This window comes from Vanellus vanellus (assembly GCF_965231255.1).
Source record: "Vanellus vanellus genome assembly, chromosome: 2".
Taxonomy (NCBI): Eukaryota; Metazoa; Chordata; class Aves; order Charadriiformes; family Charadriidae; genus Vanellus; species Vanellus vanellus.
This window is the reverse complement of record NC_138906.1, coordinates 44,610,112-44,628,627: the sequence shown is the minus strand read 5'-3', so window position 1 is coordinate 44,628,627 and position 18,516 is coordinate 44,610,112. Positions and strand designations below refer to the sequence as shown.

The 18,516-nt window shown below is 37.4% G+C and overlaps 1 protein-coding gene across 1 annotated transcript in view; it reads left to right on the top strand.

The window, feature by feature from the left end:
• The window catches only part of NEK10 (NIMA related kinase 10), a gene marked incomplete at both ends in the record, with an annotated part of 107,109 nt that overhangs the window by 44,837 nt on the left and 43,756 nt on the right, over nt 1–18,516 (top strand). The window contains 3 exons of the mRNA XM_082479416.1: nt 5,744–5,873; nt 6,474–6,544; nt 11,964–12,177. Coding sequence (XP_082335542.1) covers nt 5,744–5,873; nt 6,474–6,544; nt 11,964–12,177 — 415 coding nt within the window. The remainder of the gene's footprint in view (nt 1–5,743; nt 5,874–6,473; nt 6,545–11,963; nt 12,178–18,516) is intronic.

Here is an 18,516-nt window from a genome sequence, read left to right as displayed (position 1 = left end):
TGCCTGCCACTGAGCTCAGATTGGTTTTGCCTCTCTATAGACTAAATTATATGAATGTAGAGGAACCTTCTGGGCAGAGACAGGCAATGCTTGGACTAGAAAATCAAACTGTTGAGATTACACTGACGAGAGAGCAATTATACATGTGAAAGTTACCTCTCTGCGCTGACTTCAGCCTTTTTAAAATTGCATTCCTCTCCTGGTCTCAAGAGGATTTATTACATTGTAAATTGCAAACTGAAAGTAGTAAATTTCTTCCCTACATTTTTAAAAATGGGGGAAATGATGAACTTTTCTATAGGCGTCAGCAGAGGCTTAAGGTGCCTGAAAAAGTGTCTTTTGTGAAGAAGAATTTTTATATATATATGTGTATAATGTTTAACAAAAATATTTAACATAATTTATAATAAAAATGTATACAAGTTAGAAGACAATGTAATAAATTATTATAGAACTACTTGGCAATACATTTCAAAATAGAAAACTGTGAAGGAAAAATTTTTAACTAGTGATTGAAAATCCTGTTCCAGCTTCATCACTCAAGGGATAGACAGAATACCCGCCAAGGGCTTGTGTTGAATTCTTCTTGTAGGTGAGACATGCAAATAGCTTTCAGCAATGTTCACAGAAGCTCTTTATTCAAACTGTCAGTTTTGTGGCTCCTGTTTCTTCTTCTGTTGCTTTAAGTGGTAATTATGAAGCTATAATACTGTATGCATGTCTGTAGTTTACAGGAAACTATCCAGAGAAAAATTGTGACAAGCAACGACTACTTTTCTGTTTTTCTTTCTTTCTCTTTTAGGATGATGGTGGTGGTGAGCAGCTTCTTCCCACCCTCCCCCCCCTTATCTTTTCTTCCCCCCTCTTTCTGTGATTCAGAGAACCGATTATAGAGTAGAGCTGTGTTTTTTCACACTGGTCTCCAAACACTCAAAAATTATTCTGCAGTATTTTACGCTGGTTATGAACCAGCCACCTGGTTCATAGAAACCTAGAAATGATTCCTAAACACAGACATTCCTACCCTTGATTTTTCTTATTCTTTGGACTGAAATTAATGGATTTGGCCCTTTCCTGAAAAAATAGAAATTCATTGAAACAGGAGAGATTCTAACTTGATATAAGGCATTTTTTTTTCACCATTATAACAGTCAGATGTAGAATAGGCTGCCCAGAGAGGTTGTGTAGTCTTTACCTCTGAAGATTTTCAAGACATTACTGGGGAAATCCATGGTTGGCCTGGGCCAGACAATGGCAGTCTCATTTTTATAGTGGATTGTGGCAGTTATAGGTGCAAAGATTGTGTAAATCACTTTAATGATTTCTGCCAGCAACTAAAAAGACTATCCATTGCAAGCAAGTATTGTTATATGGGTATCTTAACAAAGATATCTGAATATCTCAAGTTAATAGAAGCTGCAGAGACTTTTTTTATTTTTGGGGACCAAAAAAACTAAACAGTTTATCAGTATATGGCAAACTTACTGTCTACCATCTCTCCTACTGTCCTGTCTCCAACAGTGGCAATAATTCAGTAACCGTAGGGAAGGAATAATGAGATAAGCATGTTTGATACTTTGCTAGCCTCCAACTTTTTTCAGCTAGATATGGTTTCTAGGCATGAGTGTCTGTATAACCACCAGCAACTGCAGGAATCTCCATCAAACTTTAAATTATTTTGAGGAGGAATGATAAAGAATAAAAGCAACAACTTTGTCATTGTTAAAATCTTCCACAGTGGTGCATGCTTCTTATTTATTTCCTCCTTTATTATAGCCATCACCTCATCTGGGAGTTAGTCTTGAAGAATCACTCTTATTTTAATTAATCCATGACTGTCTAGTTGAAATCATGTCTCATTTGAAAATACTCCTCATACTGTAGGATGACATATACCAACTTGTTCTTACACCCGTCAGAAGCATTTGGATGAACCAGTGAACACTGTGCCAAGACAAGTCACAAGCAGCTTATTGAAGTTCTGTGCAGCTTGGGAAATCCTCACTGATTGTGTCCCTGTAAAGTCACCTGATAGTATTGACAACATAGAAGCTCTAGAAAATTAATGCTGTTTTGAAAACATCATTCCCTCAGCTCCCTCTTTCTTCACCCCCCCCCAAATTCAGGCATTCTTCCTTCATTTTGGAACTTCTATACAATAATAACTAATGTGAACATGATTTAATCCAGTGAGAATAGTCATCTTTCATCTAGGTACGCAATAGTGCTAATGAAGCAGATTGAGATTGGGACAGTCTGTAAATCCTTGTTAAAAGTATTCTTAAATAAAGAGCATGACAAAATAACATCAGTGAGCAAAATTGTACCTGAAAGCTAGATTGCAAAAATGTCTCTAAGGCCACGTAGAGATGATTTGGTGAAATGGTACTGTTTTACGAGTAACACAAATATTGACAAGAGTTGATTTTCTTTTTTTTTTTAAATCCTAATTGAAAATGTGGGGTAGTATGGAAACTATCTTCTGTATTTAAAATAGCCGCTTAGTTTTGCGAAAGTAGTTCAGAAGGAAAACCAGGTAACTCTTTAGATTAAGAAATGATGTAATCAATTTCAAGACTCATTTTAAGGCTGTTGGCATAGAAGACATTAAATATAAAAGCAATGCTGATATGTTGAGCAAAAGTGAACTTTCTGTGAAACAGTTATAAAACCATCAGTTCAAGGATGTTGAGAATTTGGAGAATTATTCTGTGGATGTATTTCTGTGTCTTGCATATAGGAGAATTTAGTCTTGCTTTTGCTATGGACATTTGTTCGGTGAAGGACTCTCCTATAGTTAATGTAATGCTGCTGAAGTAAGCTTTTTCAGCTTGAATATGTAATTTGGAAATGAGCAGTGATTTGTAAACCTAGAGGAAAACTGTAGTGATTATCTTGAATATTTTAGCTGCAAGAACTAAATGACTAATTATATAAGTTTCTGCTGCCTCTTTTAATAACCAAGACTGTGGATGTCATAGACTATAGCATCAGTACTGCTGCTTCACGGCAGTATGATCAGCCCTTGGAGCAATGGAAATTAAATTCTTTATCAACTCTTAGAGTTTCTTCCTTTATGTATTTTATTTTGACACTGAATGCATTTTATGGTGTGGACATCTGTTTGCTAAAAATTTAATTAGTGCCACTGTCCTGTTTCAGCAAATCAAATTCTCCTAATCTAAGAATTAAAGAAAGAATCCTGTCTTAACAAATAAACCAAAAAAAGGTCATACCAATGCTATACCCTAAAATTAATTGTCAGTGTTTGTGGGTAAGACTGATTTTGTAGGGTTTTTATGGAATAAAATTCAGAGTCTGGTTCTACTCATTCTTTCTGGTCTTGACCAGACAGTGACAGTTTATACACAGTTGTCAACTGAATTAGACAAACCGTATGTACTCCCACCACCCTCCTGTTTGTGGGTGGCAGTGTACAGGAACAGAACTGGGTACTTTATCTGCTTGGCATCCCTCAGCAGTGTGGATCCAAAAGATGAGGCTCAACTGCAGAAGTGTTTTGCTAGTCAACAAGTGCTGTACCCCACCCACATTTCTAACTAGCAGATGGTGAGGCAAGCCTGTAGAACATGGTGAGGGATTTCACTACATCTCTTAAAAGTAAATAAATAATATTTGAAAATTCTATTTAAAAATCTAAATTACAGAATTAATTAGCCATGAAAGCACAGCATTGTATAAATATAGGGTTTTATGTTCTCTGTAAAACTTTCACGGTCACCTTAGATAAATATTACTTCAGTAATTTAAAGTATTTCTTAAGCATGAGACAGTATTTATTTAAGGTACCAGAGGCTTCTGACTAAAGACACTTGTTCTGGAATAAAAGATCAAGTAGTACTCTGCTGCAAGTCCTCCTTTTCATTTAAAAAAAAAGGGGGGGGGGGGGATTAGGTATGCATTTAGAACAAGAAGTCTTTCAGCATGAATAAGCAGACCAAATGACTTCATTAACTTCCAGCTATTATGCATTTGCGTGAAACCATCCTAAAACTACAAGCCTGTCAGCACTGTATTCTTTCTGTGATTTCATATCATAGTAGTAATAAGGAAGTTTTTTCTAGTCACTGACTCAATGGACTGCTGTTTGCTCTGGACATCAAGCTAGATTCTTCCCTGCTGTTCATGAATATAAGATTCTGCAGGCCAGGTCATGGTTCCTTCTGTTTCTCTCTCGATCGTCTTCAGCTTATTCTTTCTGTAACGGCTATGCGACTTTTTGCATAGCTACATAGGTTTGGCTTGAATATTCTCAGTTTGGGATTTTAATATTATATAGTAATTTTAAAATAATAGTTTATAACTTTATGTCTCTGTGTGAAAATTATCACTAGAATGAAAGATGGTAAAATTCAGTTCATTTTTCTGAATTCAATTCATTTTTTTCTGAATAGGAGCATGCTTAGAACTTTACTAAGTCGGAGGCTTTGCCTTGTTGAGCTCACCATCTATGATAAGTTGCAATACTGATGTTTGCTCTAATATACACATTTAATACATAAAAATGAAATTTCCACAAAGCCCCCTAATGAATTAGTGTCACAGTGAAGAATAAAGACAGTCTGATTACAGAAATGGTAACGTTATCAGGTTCTAGCACCATGCTCAACATCCTGTATTCCCCTCTTCAGGTATGTAAAAACGCTAATTAGGTTTCACCCAGGAATCTGTATCTTGCTTGATCAATTTTGTCAGAAATGTGTGACCTGTCGGTCTCTCTCACTTCCCCACACTGACTTTCTCTTCCTTCTGTTAAGATCAATTAATTTTTCTTCAGCATAATAGTTTATATAAGGGACTTCATCCCATTTATTTTAAAAATCTGTAGGTTTTCAAGTTGATTTTACAGATTAAAGGAGTCAAGTATTTTTATGTCTCTGAATAATTACGGTGAGAAGATGCTAAGTGAAAAAAAACACATTATGTGATAATGACCTTTACTTACTGCCAAGACTTGAAATCCAGCATCAGAATATTCCTACTAATGTAAAGTATTATCATCCACGTTTATGAAAAGTGTTGAAGAAATTAAGAGAAGGAAGGGGAATCTGCTTTGTACTGAGTCAAAACTGAAATTACTGCCTTCTTCCATTTGCTTTAAATGGATCTTTACAATGTTGGGTTTTTTTTATTGTCGTTCAGCTGGCTGTTAAGTGTCCATGTCTCAGCCTCGCAAGGACTGCATGACAGTACTTTCAAGAGGATGAAAATGATATCATGAGTAAAGTTTGCTCACATTAGTAGCAAAATTGTATCCGTTAGCATTCTAAATACAGGAATCATTAAAATCTTTGTGATACCTGAATTAAAAGAGGATGTGATACATTTGTCTGTTCTCTAGTCCATTTTATTGAAATGCCATAATTTTAAACGCGTTCTGAGTGCTGTAGTTCATTTGTATCCATTAAGTTCAAAGACGTTATAGCATGAAATGAGTGGAAAGGATAAGTGAACAAAATATAAAAAACGAGTGTTGTAAGGAGAACTGCAGTAGAAGTGGAAAAGCTATTAATTGTACTTCCACTTAAATAATTTGGCTGGTAAAGGAAAGATATGCAACCTTTGGAACATAATTGTCTGTGCTCTGAAAATGTTGTATTGACTAACTAAATATTGGGTGTGTTGTTTTTTTGTTTTCTTTGTTTTTTTTTTTTTTTTTTTTTTAAATCTACTTCTAAGTGAATTAATTAAACACTTGTGGGTTGCATTGCTTTTTACTTAGCCCTGAAGTTGTAAAGAGCGAGCCGTATGGAGAGAAGGCTGATGTCTGGGCTGCAGGATGCATCCTTTATCAGATGGCAACTCTGAACCCACCGTTTTACAGCACCAATATGCTCTCCTTGGCAACTAAGGTATTCAGATATGCCAGATCAGCCTACCAATTACTTCTGCATGTGTTCACTAGATCCATGAGAATTTATGTTTAAGGTTATAGAAGCATAAACTGCTCTCTGGTTTGATGTGTGAATGAGCACAAGTGTTTATCATTATATGAATTGCTATCTTGCCATTCTAATTGCAAAAATGGCTTGTAAATGTTAGTATATTATTAACTCAGACTACCATATTTTTATCATTGCATTTGGTGGTGGAAGCTTTAGATATATAAAATACCTTCATGTACTGTAATATTGGATTTTCTATAGCCTTGTGTATTACACCTTACGATGTGATCATAAATAAAAATAAATCATTGTTTTTTTTTTAATGTTTCTTATTCAGATATTGTAGCCCTTTGATCTACAGTGATTATGTAAATTATGTAAATGAATATGGATAGCTGATTAGAAGTGACATTCTGCAAGAATATGTGTTCTAAGTTGTTTTGCAAGTTAGAGCTAATGATGTAATACCCATCAGATTGTTTCAAGGAACAGTACTTATCATATGGCATCTTCAAATAAATAATGGAATATTTTTCTTCCATTAACTGTAGGTTATTTATTTTGCAGATAGTAGGGGCTGTGTATGAACCTGTGCCAGAAGGACTGTACTCTGAAAAAGTGTCATTTACCATTAAGAGGTAATTATTCATCTAGTTTTATTTCAACATCCTGCTGAAAAGATGTTTTATTTTATGTTTCCAGCAGTGGTAATGTGGCAGTTTGCTGAATTAGCAACTGCCAGTATTTGTCTCTGAATATGAAATATATTCTGATTTAAAGAAAAATGGAAGTATCTCCTTACCCTGCTAATAATATATGTAATATAGTTGAATACTTACAACTGGAAAATTCATGCCAGCATAGTCAGTAGATTTGTCCAGCCAGTGTAGACTTTATACTCAGTACTGAAGTTTAACAATACCAGTGTTGTAGTTAATTCCCTACACATCAATTTTTTCCCCCCATGAAGATACAGCATTTTGAGTCATTGCCAAGCGCAGTTTACGGTCAAGGAAGTAACCCTGTTGCTATATGTTATTTATAGATCAATGTATGATCACATTCATAGTTTTGTGTGTTTATTTGACTGATAGAAATATGTTTCTCACTACCTTCTAATCCTGTTAGCAGGACAACAGAGATAACAAAGCAGAGATAACGCAGTGCTGGAGGAGAAGAGGAGCCTGTATTTGTTCCACTCACTCATCACATATTTCTCTTAGCTATGGTTACATCTTCCTTGTGATAATGTAATGTGTAAGGCAAAGTATAGAGAGTGGATTGATGCACTTCTATGAGATTTGGCTCTCTTGATTTTTCCATTTTAGAAAAACTCCACTTAGTACAAAAATGCTTTGCTTTCTAGCTCAGATGTGGAATTCCATCTCTAAAAAGCACTTTACTGTACAAAGACTAACATTTTTATACTATATTTTATTGTACAAAAAGGTTTCTGTTATTTAAAGACCTTGAGGATGAAGGACAACAATGGAGAGGCTAGGAGCTAATAGAACTAATCTTTCTGTTTAAAAGGTCCTGAAATGAATTTTAAATACTTACAGATATTTGTAGCTAGAATAACTGGCTTTATTAATTCATTGCGTGCTGTTTAAGAATAACTTAGAATCTCAAATGTGTCCAGAAAATATGTTCCAGTCACATCATATCAGTATTGATATGTATTGTATTCTCTTACAAATTTTAAACACATCTTTATCATTGACTTAGATAAAGTTATGTGAGTGTCTGGCTCTCTGTCTTTCCTTCTTTTTGTTCCTGATAATGATGCGAAACTCTGTAATAGGAAGCTTGTGAGGGTTTTTCCGAGGCCAGCTATTGAGTTATTTATGATTGTAGATATTGTGGCTGTATTACACAGGTTCACTGAAAGTCCCATATCATCACAAGACTGGCTGCTGTGGAGGCTAACAGGTTTAAATAGATGATTAAATGGGTATTTGCAGGAAAATGTTAAAATTAAGTTTTCTTATCATATCAGAATTTTTCTGCTTATTTTAATAGCAGTGGGAAACAAAGTGTTTTTTAAAAAATGTTGATTCTCTTACTATGGGTTAATCCTTAAATGAAATATTATGTTTAGGTTTTAGCTTATGCTTTGTGAGATATTTAGAAAAATTAAGCACGTTAAAGAAGAGATTTTACTTATATAGATGAGGAAACATTAACAAAAATGAAGAAGTTCTTTCCGAATGACTGAAGCACAACATATAGTCAAAGATGAATGCAATAAAAAAATTTATTGATAAAGATTAGGAAAAACATTGAAAGCTGTATATTGCAACTGTAAATTTACATTTAGTGTTATTATTATTACTCAGTATTGTTATTATTAAAATACAGTTTTATTGTGTTAAGCTACTAAAATTCTGGAATCATAATCATCAAAGTCTTTCAGAGTTGAATATCAGTCTACTCAGTGCTTAGTCATAAATCAATAATTTATTTCTAGATGCATGGGAAATGAATTTAGGATTTATTAGAAATCTTTTATAGCTCACATTCTTGGAAATTTTGACCAATTTCAGTGGATTAAAATAAAAAATTAACAAGAAAAAATCGAACAGAACATTCCTTAAGGGTGAAAAACTTGCATCTGTTTAAAGGAAATATAAAATTTTAACTAAAACAAAGTTATGAAAACTAATGAGACAAATCAATGGATTTGAGCAAATTAAACCAAAAAAGATTAAAATCAAGATGTTCAAGTACTGTAAAACATTTTGAAAACTGTTACTTTACATGGCAGTTATATTTATTTAGAAAGTACCATTCTAGAAATAATAAAATAATTCTGTGACACTTTCTTTAAAGAAGGATCTTGGGTTCAGTGTATCTGTATATTATCTGGTCAATAATATTCTGCAGGGAAATCATAGTAAATTATCAGGTTCACTGGAGTTAACAGATTTAAGATAGTTTTATAGTACATGGAGAACTGTCCCTATCAGCTTTCGTGTCCTACTCTACATACAAAATATTCGGGGGATTTAAAAATAGACCTAATAGTATATTATTAAGGTTCCTAAACAAGTATGTAGGGTGCCTGAAACAAGAATCATAGAACTGTAAAGTAATTTAGGTTGGAAGGGACCCCTGGAGGTCATCTAGTCCATCTGCTCAAAGCAGATACAATTAGATCTGGTTGCTCACTGCTCAGGGTCTTGTCTAACTGAGTTCTGAATATCTTGAAGGATGGAGATCCCATGAGTTCTCCGGGCCCTCTTCAGTGCTTGTCTGCCTTTGTGATTAAAAGTAGTAATAGTACTAATAATCCTTATATCTAATCCGACTTTCCTGTGTTCCAACTTGTGCCTGTTGCCTCTTCCCTATCACTATGCACCTCTAAGAAGGGTTTGGCTCCATCTTTTCTATGCCCCCCCATTATATAGATAGCAGTCAGGTCTCTCTGTAGGTGGCCCAGGTCCCTCTGACAGCAGCCCTGTATCAACTGATCCCTGCAATTTGGTGTTCACAAATCTTTTGAGAATGTGCTCCATCCCATCGTCCAGGTCATTAATAAAGACATTAAACAGTGCTAACCCACTATCAATCCCTGATGGATACTACTTCCGGCCACCAGCTGGACTTTGTAGTGCTGATGACATCTCTTTAAGCCAGGAAGTTCAGCCAATTATCTACCTACCTTATAGACCTGTGGATACTGTGGCATATTGTGTCAAAGGCCTTGCTAAAATAAAGCTACCCTCAGCATATATTGCTCTCCCCTCGTCCATAGAGCCAGTAATCTCATCATAGAGAGCAATCGAGCTATTCAGGTATGACTGCTTGGTGAATCCACCCTGACCTTTCCCAGTCACCTTCTTGTCCTTTGTGTGCTTGGAAATTACTTCCAGGGGAATTTGCTCTATTGTTTTCCCAGGGACTGAGGTGAGCTGACTGGCTAGTACCTTCCTGGATCCTCCCTCTTGCTCTTCTTGGATATGTGTGCGATATTCAACTTTTTCCTGTATACATCCCTCTGATCCTTTCAGACATGATGGATGGTGGCATTGACCAGTTGCATCAGCACCCTCAGCCTCATCTCATCTGGTCCCATGGGCTTGTGTATGTCCAATTGGCTTAAATGCTTTCTCACTGTATTTTCTACTATGTGGTAATGCTTCATGCTCGTGGATTCTACAGGTAGGCTCAGAGATCTGCAGCACTTAAGGCCAAAGTTTCTCACTGGAAACGGAAGCAAAAAAGGGATTGAGTGCCCCAGCTGTGTCCATGTCCTTTGTAACTAAGTTGCATAGTGGGTCCACATTTTCATTAGCCTTTGTTTTGTTGTCAGTGTACTTACAGAAGGCCTTTCTTCTGCCTTCCACATCTATTGCTAGTTTCAACTCCAGCTGAGCTTTGGCTTTCCTAACTCCACCCTTCAGGCAATAGCTATGTATTCTTCCTATGTAGACCACCCCTGCTTCCTTCTCGCAGGAGTGGGCTGTTCTTTTGCTTTGAGGTGTCCTTGAAGATTATCTAGCTCTCCCAAGCTATCCCTTTACCTTCCAGAGCAGTCTTCCATGAGATTCTACCAGGAAGATCCTTGAACAGGCTGAATTCTGCTCTCCTGAAGTCCTGTGTTGTAACCATACAATCCGTCTTTCTCACTTGTCTCAGGATTTTGAACTGCACAGTTCAAAATGATTGCTGTAGCCAAGGCTGCCCTTAATTTTCATATCCCTGTCTGGTTCTTCGCTGTTTGTGAGCAACAGGTCTGGCAGAGTGCCTTTGCTAGTTAGCTTCTGAATTGGCTGCACCGAGAAATTGCCATCAAGAGATTCCAGAAATCTCCTGTTTGCTGCACTCAGCCATATTACCCCATCATCAGATATAAGGGTGATTAATAGGCCCCAATGTGTATGAGCGCCTGCTACCATGAAGCTTGCTCCATCTGTCCACCAAAGGCCTTGTTGACTTCCTCTTAATTTTTGGGTGGTTTATAGCAGGCATCTACCACAATGTCACCCATGTTGGTCTGTTCCTCTGATCCTTACCCATAAGCTCTTAACTACACACAGCCAGGTGTTGGACTACAGGTTGCATCCACCCTGACTTGAGTTTTTCCCCCTCACTGGCAGAACTGAGGAGAACACCACCTTGGCCCCCTGCCCTTCACACTTAACCCCAGTGCTCTGTAGTCACTTTTGATGTGTTCAGGGTCAACCCTGGTAGTGTCATTCGTACCCATATGAATAAGCAGCAAGGCTTAATAGCCCATGGGCCAGGTGAGTCTTGGTAGTATCTCCACAATGTCCTGAATTCAAGCACCTTGCAAGCAACAGGCTTCACAATTATCACATCAGATCGAGTAGATGGATGCCTCTGTTCCCTCAGTCTCAAATGACTGTCACCTGCTACTTCTTATTTGTGATGTGAACACTTGATTCAGAGTCACCTGGCTCTGATGTGTCCTCTGTAAGGTCTTGTTCTTCCTCACCTGTTTCTAGGTCACTAAACCTGTTCTGTAACTGTCTGTCTGTAGTCAGAGGAAAAACCTTCCTTCTGTTGGTAGAAGTCACAAGTCTGCAGCCTACGTCCTCTAGTGAGCCTCCATCCACTGGTCCTTTGGGGGTAATGTCTAGATATTCCTCCTTCTTTGCATTGTTTGGGGGTCTCGTCTCTGTGAAGATCTTGTCATTCTCCTGTAAATCCTTCTGACAGCTTGCTCATCTCCTTCACAGCTGCTTTGTCCAACAGTGCAGCAACTTTACCAGAGCACAGTCCCCATAAGGGAGGCCAGTGTCTCCCCCAGCCTCAGGAAGAGGCACCAGGCACTCCCTACTGAGTCTGGGAGTGCAGAGCAGCAGCCCCCCCATAGCAGTTCTGTCTGGGTTCGTGCCAAGGATAATTGTTCCAGCTGATGCCAGAGACTGTGCTCTGCAGTGTATCAACACCAAGGCTGTGCAGGGTCAAACTGTCCCATGCAGGCTTGGCTAGCATGACTTGATAAAGACCAGTGGAGAAATGCAGTGGTAGTAAACAGTTTTTTAGAAAGAAGTAATCAGCTTTCATTAGAGAATGTTCTTTCTGTAGGTGCTTGACTCCTGATGCAGAGGCACGTCCAGACATAGTGGAGGTCAGCTCACTGCTGTCTGATGTGATGATGAAATACTTGGATGTTCTATCCACCTCTCATCTCATGTTGGAGAAGAAACTGGATCGGGAGAGGAGACGAACCCAGAGGTACTTCATGGAGGCTAATCGAAATGCAGTAACCTGTCACCATCAGCTTTCCATTTTATCACAAGTAAGTATATGTATTAGGTTTTATTTTTTCTTATCATCGTTTGCCATATCTGAGAAAATAAGGCACAATAAAGCAGAAAATAAATCAAAATGAAAAGACCTATCCTCTTAGAACGTTTTTTGATACGGGCTCTTTAATTTATTTTTAATGAGGTATTAATTCGTTTTTTGTGGACATGCTTATGCAGGAAAAACAACAGTATCTTAAAACCCCATATGATTCCATGTTGGAAAATGGCATTGTTATGGAAGTACTTGTAGTTTTGACAGAATCTGATAATGTTTAATTATTACTGCACACTTGTGAAAGGTTTGTGAATGGGAGAATATACGCTTGGCTAGGGTGGAACAAATGGATAATCTTGTGTATGATTCACAAACAATGACACCTAGAAAATGGAACCTACACAAATATAATTTTTAATTACAGATTGCTAAATAAAGAAGACTGATGCTGATAAGGTATTTGCTCATGCCTTCTTACTGTCTGATACAGTTCTGCAGAAATGCTTCTTAAAATTCTTCGATGTGCTTCAGGCTGTGTTTTAAGAACTCCTCATGAAGGACATCAGTGTTTTACATAATGAACCAAAGTTCTATATGATCTCAGAGAATTTACTTAAACACAAGGACAATGTTTTTGTGTAGTAAAAGCTCACTGTGAAAATTATTGTTATGGTAGTTGTGAAGCAAAGTTACAATTTACATAGCTACTCTTGTCTGTTAAGCTGTTGTATCTCTCAAATTCCTTTTATTGGGGCTCAGTAGTTTGCACTTAAGAACCTCTGTAGGAAAAAGATTTTCAGGAACACTGGGTCCCAAACTCATGGATTTTTTTTTTTTTTTTAATATGTTCTTTGTCTTCACCTTCCTGGCCAAATATAAGACTTGTAGAAATTGTTAATAATATTATTCAGTAATTTTTTGACCTATCAGTCCAAGATAATTTTGTATTGTACAATTTTTTTTTCAATAAAAAGGATGCCAAAAACTTCCAGAAAAACTTTAACAAACCACTGTTATTTGAAATGAAAGATACAGAGTAGGATTTATAACTTAAAACAGTATGAGCAATTATTTTCCTTTTTTTTTTTTTTTTTTTTTTTTTTGCGTTTCCTTACCCAACACATTTGGAAGCTTGTTGTATGTCATTATTTTTTTCATATCTTGATGTAGTCATTCTCTTGCATAACTGTGATGAAATTTGTGAGAAAAATGTACTATGGATGGAAAGCTGCTTAATTTGGGATTTCAATGCAGTTATAGTGTCTTTGAGAGAAGAGTGCCTTATCCAGACGCTTGTAAGTTATGATAGAACTGATACTTTACATTGAAGTTAGAATATGTCTGTTTTGTGTAACTACTTGAAAAATACACCTGTCTACAAAATGAGAAAGAAAACGCCTCTGTATTTTGGGGGATAACAGCTAGTCTTCTCAAGGAAGGAGTACTGTAATTCTAGTTCCCCTCCAATGGATATTTTATTATGTATATTAAAAGAAACAGGTACAACGGGAACATCTGACAAAGATCCAGACCACTGCTGAAGCTGAGGGGAGTATGGCTTGGTAATGAGAAGTGGGAGACCTAATTGTGTGTCCTTGCAGTAAATAACATAGAATAAATCAGGCTAGGATCTTTCAAATTTCAGAGGAGTGTTACAAGGCTTAGAAACAGAAGGAGCCATGTTATGTCCTTGTTCCTGGTATTGTAGGAAAATTTTATGAAGTTGGAGGTTTTCTATTAAAAAGAATAATTATTCCTGAAAACTTTGATTTTTGAAAAAAGACGATATTCTGACTATAAGTACTAAGAGGAATTTCAAGCAGCAGCTGTTCCTGAAAAGAAAGCTCTGTGAGGTATGGACAACATAATTCATCTTAGTCAAGGCCTCAGCGATTTCACAGCCAGGTAATTTGTCATTTTTCCATGGTGTCAGAGCATTCAGTGTTACTGCCACATAGTTCAATGTTTTGTTGAAGCCACCTATCTTAGGTTTATTTCTACTAAAATGTCCTTACAGCCTCCTTTTTCATCCCAGTTATGTCATATTGTGAATGTGTCTGAAATAAACAGCGTACTCTCTGTCCTGGTTTATGGAACTAAGCAACAGAGGTCTTTTTGGAGCCAGAGAGGAATCTGTTTTATAAGTAGTTTAAGACCAGCATGGAAGCTGATAAGTAGGCCATTGAAAGGCAGGTCAGTAGATGATGTTGAAGAAGTGTAGTTACCTTGCCGGGCAAGTATAGCATAAAATCCATGTTGGAAAATAAACCTAATAGAAAGAATATTTATCAGCTTCCCATATAAATTCCTATCTTTCCTTGTTTTCCAAAGAAATTGTTGTTTACATAGGAACAGAAGCAGATGTAGGGATGTAGGGATGATGTTCACTGTCCCACACAATATCCTGGTCTCTAAATTGAAGAGACGTGGATTTGACAAATGGACCACTCAGTGGCTAAAGAACTGGCTGGACGGTCACACTCAAAGAGTTGCAGTCAAGGCTTGATGTCCAAGTGGATGGCCCAGTGCAAGGTCCTACATCTGGGTTGGGGCAATCCCAAGCACAAATATAGGCTCGGCAGCGAACGGCTGGAGAGCAGCCCTGAGGAGAAGGACCTGGGTGTGCTGATTGACAAGAAGCTCAACATGAGCCAGCAATGTGTGATCGCAGCCCAGAAGGCCAACTGTATCCTGGGCTGCATCAAAAGAAGTGTGGCCAGCAAGCTGAGGGAGGTGATTCTGCTCCTCTATCTACTCCACTCTTGTGAGACCGCACCTGGAGTACTGCATGCAGCTCTGGAGTCCCCAACATAAGAAGGACATGGACCTGCTGGAGGATGTCCAGAGGAGAGCCATGAGGATGATTGGAGGGCTGGAGCACCTCTCCTATGAGGAGAGGCTGAAAGGGTTAGGGCTGTTCAGTCTGGAGAAGAGAAGGCTCCAGGGAGATCTTATTGCGGCCTTCCAGTACCTAAGCGGGGCTTACAGGAGAGCTGGGGAAGGACTTTTTCCTAGGGCATGTAGCAATAGGACGAGGGGGAATGGCTTTAAACTGGAAGAGGGCAGGTTTAGATTAAACATTAGGAAGAAATTTTTCACTTTGAGGGTGGTGAGGCACTGGAACAGGTTGCCCAGAGAGGTTGTTGAGGCCCCATCCCTGGAGGTGTTCAAGGCCAGGCTGGACGTGGCCTTGGGCAACCTGGTCTAGTGGGAGGTGTCCCTGCCTATGGCAAGGGGGTTGGAACTCGATGATCTTCAAGGTCCTTTCCAACCTAAACCATTCTATGATTCTATGATTCTATTAAAAGTGTTTCATAGAGTTAGCGTGTTCAGTTCTGAAAGGTTAAGGTTGCTGTCATAACACAGAGAACCCAAACAATTAATAATAATAATAGTAATAGTAATTATCTCTCACATAGTACCTTTTATTTCAAGGTGGTCAATATTACATTGTTATGTTCTGGGTAGGAAAAGGTGGAGGGGAAAAATAGAGTTCATGTAAGGTCACCAAACAGACCAGTGGCAAAGTTCAGTTTTCTGTGTTCCAAGCCAAATCTGAGTCTCAAAACAGTAGTTGATTTAGCTAATAATCATAGAATCATAGAATGATAGTATCTTTCTAATATTTTCCTTTAAAGACATGAGAGGGTAGCCATACAATAATTTGATTGCTTTTTTGAGGTATATAGTTTTGAAAAATTTAGAAGTTATTTTGGCTGTTTGCAAAAAGCTGAAAATAAGTCCCTTTTATTACTTTGGAAATATGTATTTGATTACGTGGGCATCATCCATTATTGCTTCACTTACTGCATATATCCTGAAATGGTTTTTAACTTGGAAATAATGCTTAGAAGCCCTTGATAAACCAGTGTGTTCACATACCTTTTGACATATAAACAGAATAACTTTTTTCTCATTGCCAGATTTTTTAATGTAAAATACCTAAAACAATATAGAATGAGGAATATTGAGATCTGCCCTATATTTGAAACGTGGGAGAGAGAACTGCGAGCTTTACAGTCAGAGTCTGTCAGCTAAAAATATATAACAAAATATGAGCCATTTGTGCCTCCTGCTACTCTGATCAGTCAGGTAGTCTATCATGTCTGCCCATTTTTAATATATTTTCTGAGAGTAACTTCCTTTTCAAGGCCAGGCTTGACGTGGCCTTGGGCAACCTGGTCTAGTGGGAGGTGTCCCTGCCTATGGCAGGGGGTTGGAACTCGATGATCTTCAAGGTCCTTTCCAACCTAAACCATTCTATGATTCTCAATTTCTGAAGCTCTGATCTGTACATATAGCACACAGGTTCTGTCACATTCTTTCTCCATAGCAGGTTTTTGTAATATTGTGTTCTTTGGGAATTTAAGCTTATTTTAATTTTTGTATTAATAGTGTCACTAGAGTACACATTTTATTTTTAAATCTATATATGCAAATCCATGTATTCAAATTAAATTCCCAGTTGTGCAGAGTGATGACAGACTAATATGCTTAGATAATGGGAACAGTAGGTACAGCTTTTGTTTCTGAGTGTAGTGCAATCTATGGAGTGGCTCCATATCCAGTGTTTGTCAGGGCTAATAGGGTGTCAGAACTCATTAGCAGTGCTTGGTCTGAGCTGGTCCATTTAGGTCACTGCTAGCTTAGTGCCTTGTTCTAATGTTCAAATGCACAAGAATGCTTATTAGGAAACTTTCTCTCTGTATTTTTATTTTCACACTTGAACTGTTAAGTCTTCCCCTAACCCAGCATGCTGAAGAGCATGGCATATAAACCCAAGGTGAGTCATCTTCCATCTAGATTGGATTTTTAACTTCAGGCCAACAGTGGCCCTCCCAGACCTAGATCTGCAGGTATCAAGGTATTGCTCTTCTGATGGACTAGGATGTCACTGCTAGGATACACACTCTTGATTATTCTGCTTGCAGCCAGGTTGGTTGCAGCCTATGCAAAGAACCCTGCCTGGTGTTCTCTTTTGCCGAAGCAGTTCAACTGCTTCTTGGATGGAAATAGTGAAAGAAGCAGTATAGCAGGTTTTAGACAGGGCTACATCTAAACTAAAGAGCCCGGCCAGACCTGAAATGGCTGATGCAGTTTCCTGTTTTCTATCTGTGGCATAAACATTCACGATCCACCTGTAGACAATGGAGACTAGATTGTATTACATCTTTTCTAGATTAGCCACAGCATTCATGTTTCTAAACTAAAGTCCTGAGAAACTTTGGGATTTCTTTGTATGTCCTTTCTATCACAAAGACCCTAACATAAATAATTGTGAAGCATTTTGTAGGAATACCTGTAAATACAAAGCATGCTACTGCTCCCACTCTTTATCCACAGAAATGGATTTTTTTCTATCCCGATCTTTTTCATGCACAAGGATGTGTGGCCAAAGGGGGAAGGGTTGAAGCTCATGGTTTAAGAATCCGTGCTTTTGTAACCCTGCAGGCTACTGGCAACTCTTGTGATTAAAGCAGACATCAATTTCCTCAAGTTTTTAAAAGAAATGAGAACAGGATCACAGCTATCTGAAAGGCAAAGTAATACAAAATGATTTAACCACGTTTTCACTGAGTCATTTCCTCCCATACCCAAATTCAGTTCTGCACTGTTGGCAATTGTTGTGCTAATAATCACGTTAGTTTCTAAGCATCACCACATGCATTACAAAGTAGTGCTTAATTAGCAATTACATTTCAATTAATCTATTTTTTGTTAACTCTGAAAAAGACATAAAGATTGGATTAACGTTCATCTTAATTTCTTTATTCTTTGTGTTTAGATATGTATTTTGCTCAATTCAGCCAATCAATGCATAAAAGATTATTTTTCTTAAAACAAGTCTGTAGGAATGCAGCAACTGTTTTTGTATTGGTTGAAGTATGTTTGGTTTTAGAACGCAACAGGTTATTAATATTGCAGCAAAATAGTCCAATCTTTACATAAAGTTAGAATATTCAATTTCTATTTATATTAAAAATTTATTATTTAAAAGGTTATTAAAATTTTATTTTAAAAATTGAGTTATAATGCCTGTCTGTGCACTGCTGCATACAATTTCCATTGCTTTGGAAATGACTGGGCACTTGGGAATGTCATGAAAGCTTAGCATTCCACAAATTGTGTTCTTCTTCCGCCCTTCACTCTGTTGATTTTGTTCTGACACCATTCTGTTTTGGCACTTATGTAGAAGGTACTGGGATTAAAGTTTAAAAGTTAGAAATTACAGTCGGTGTGATAAGAATAAAGTAACTTTTTTGGATTTAGACTATTTGTGTTTGGAGAATAAAATAATTATACAAAACCTGCTGTGCAGGTATAATTTTTTAAA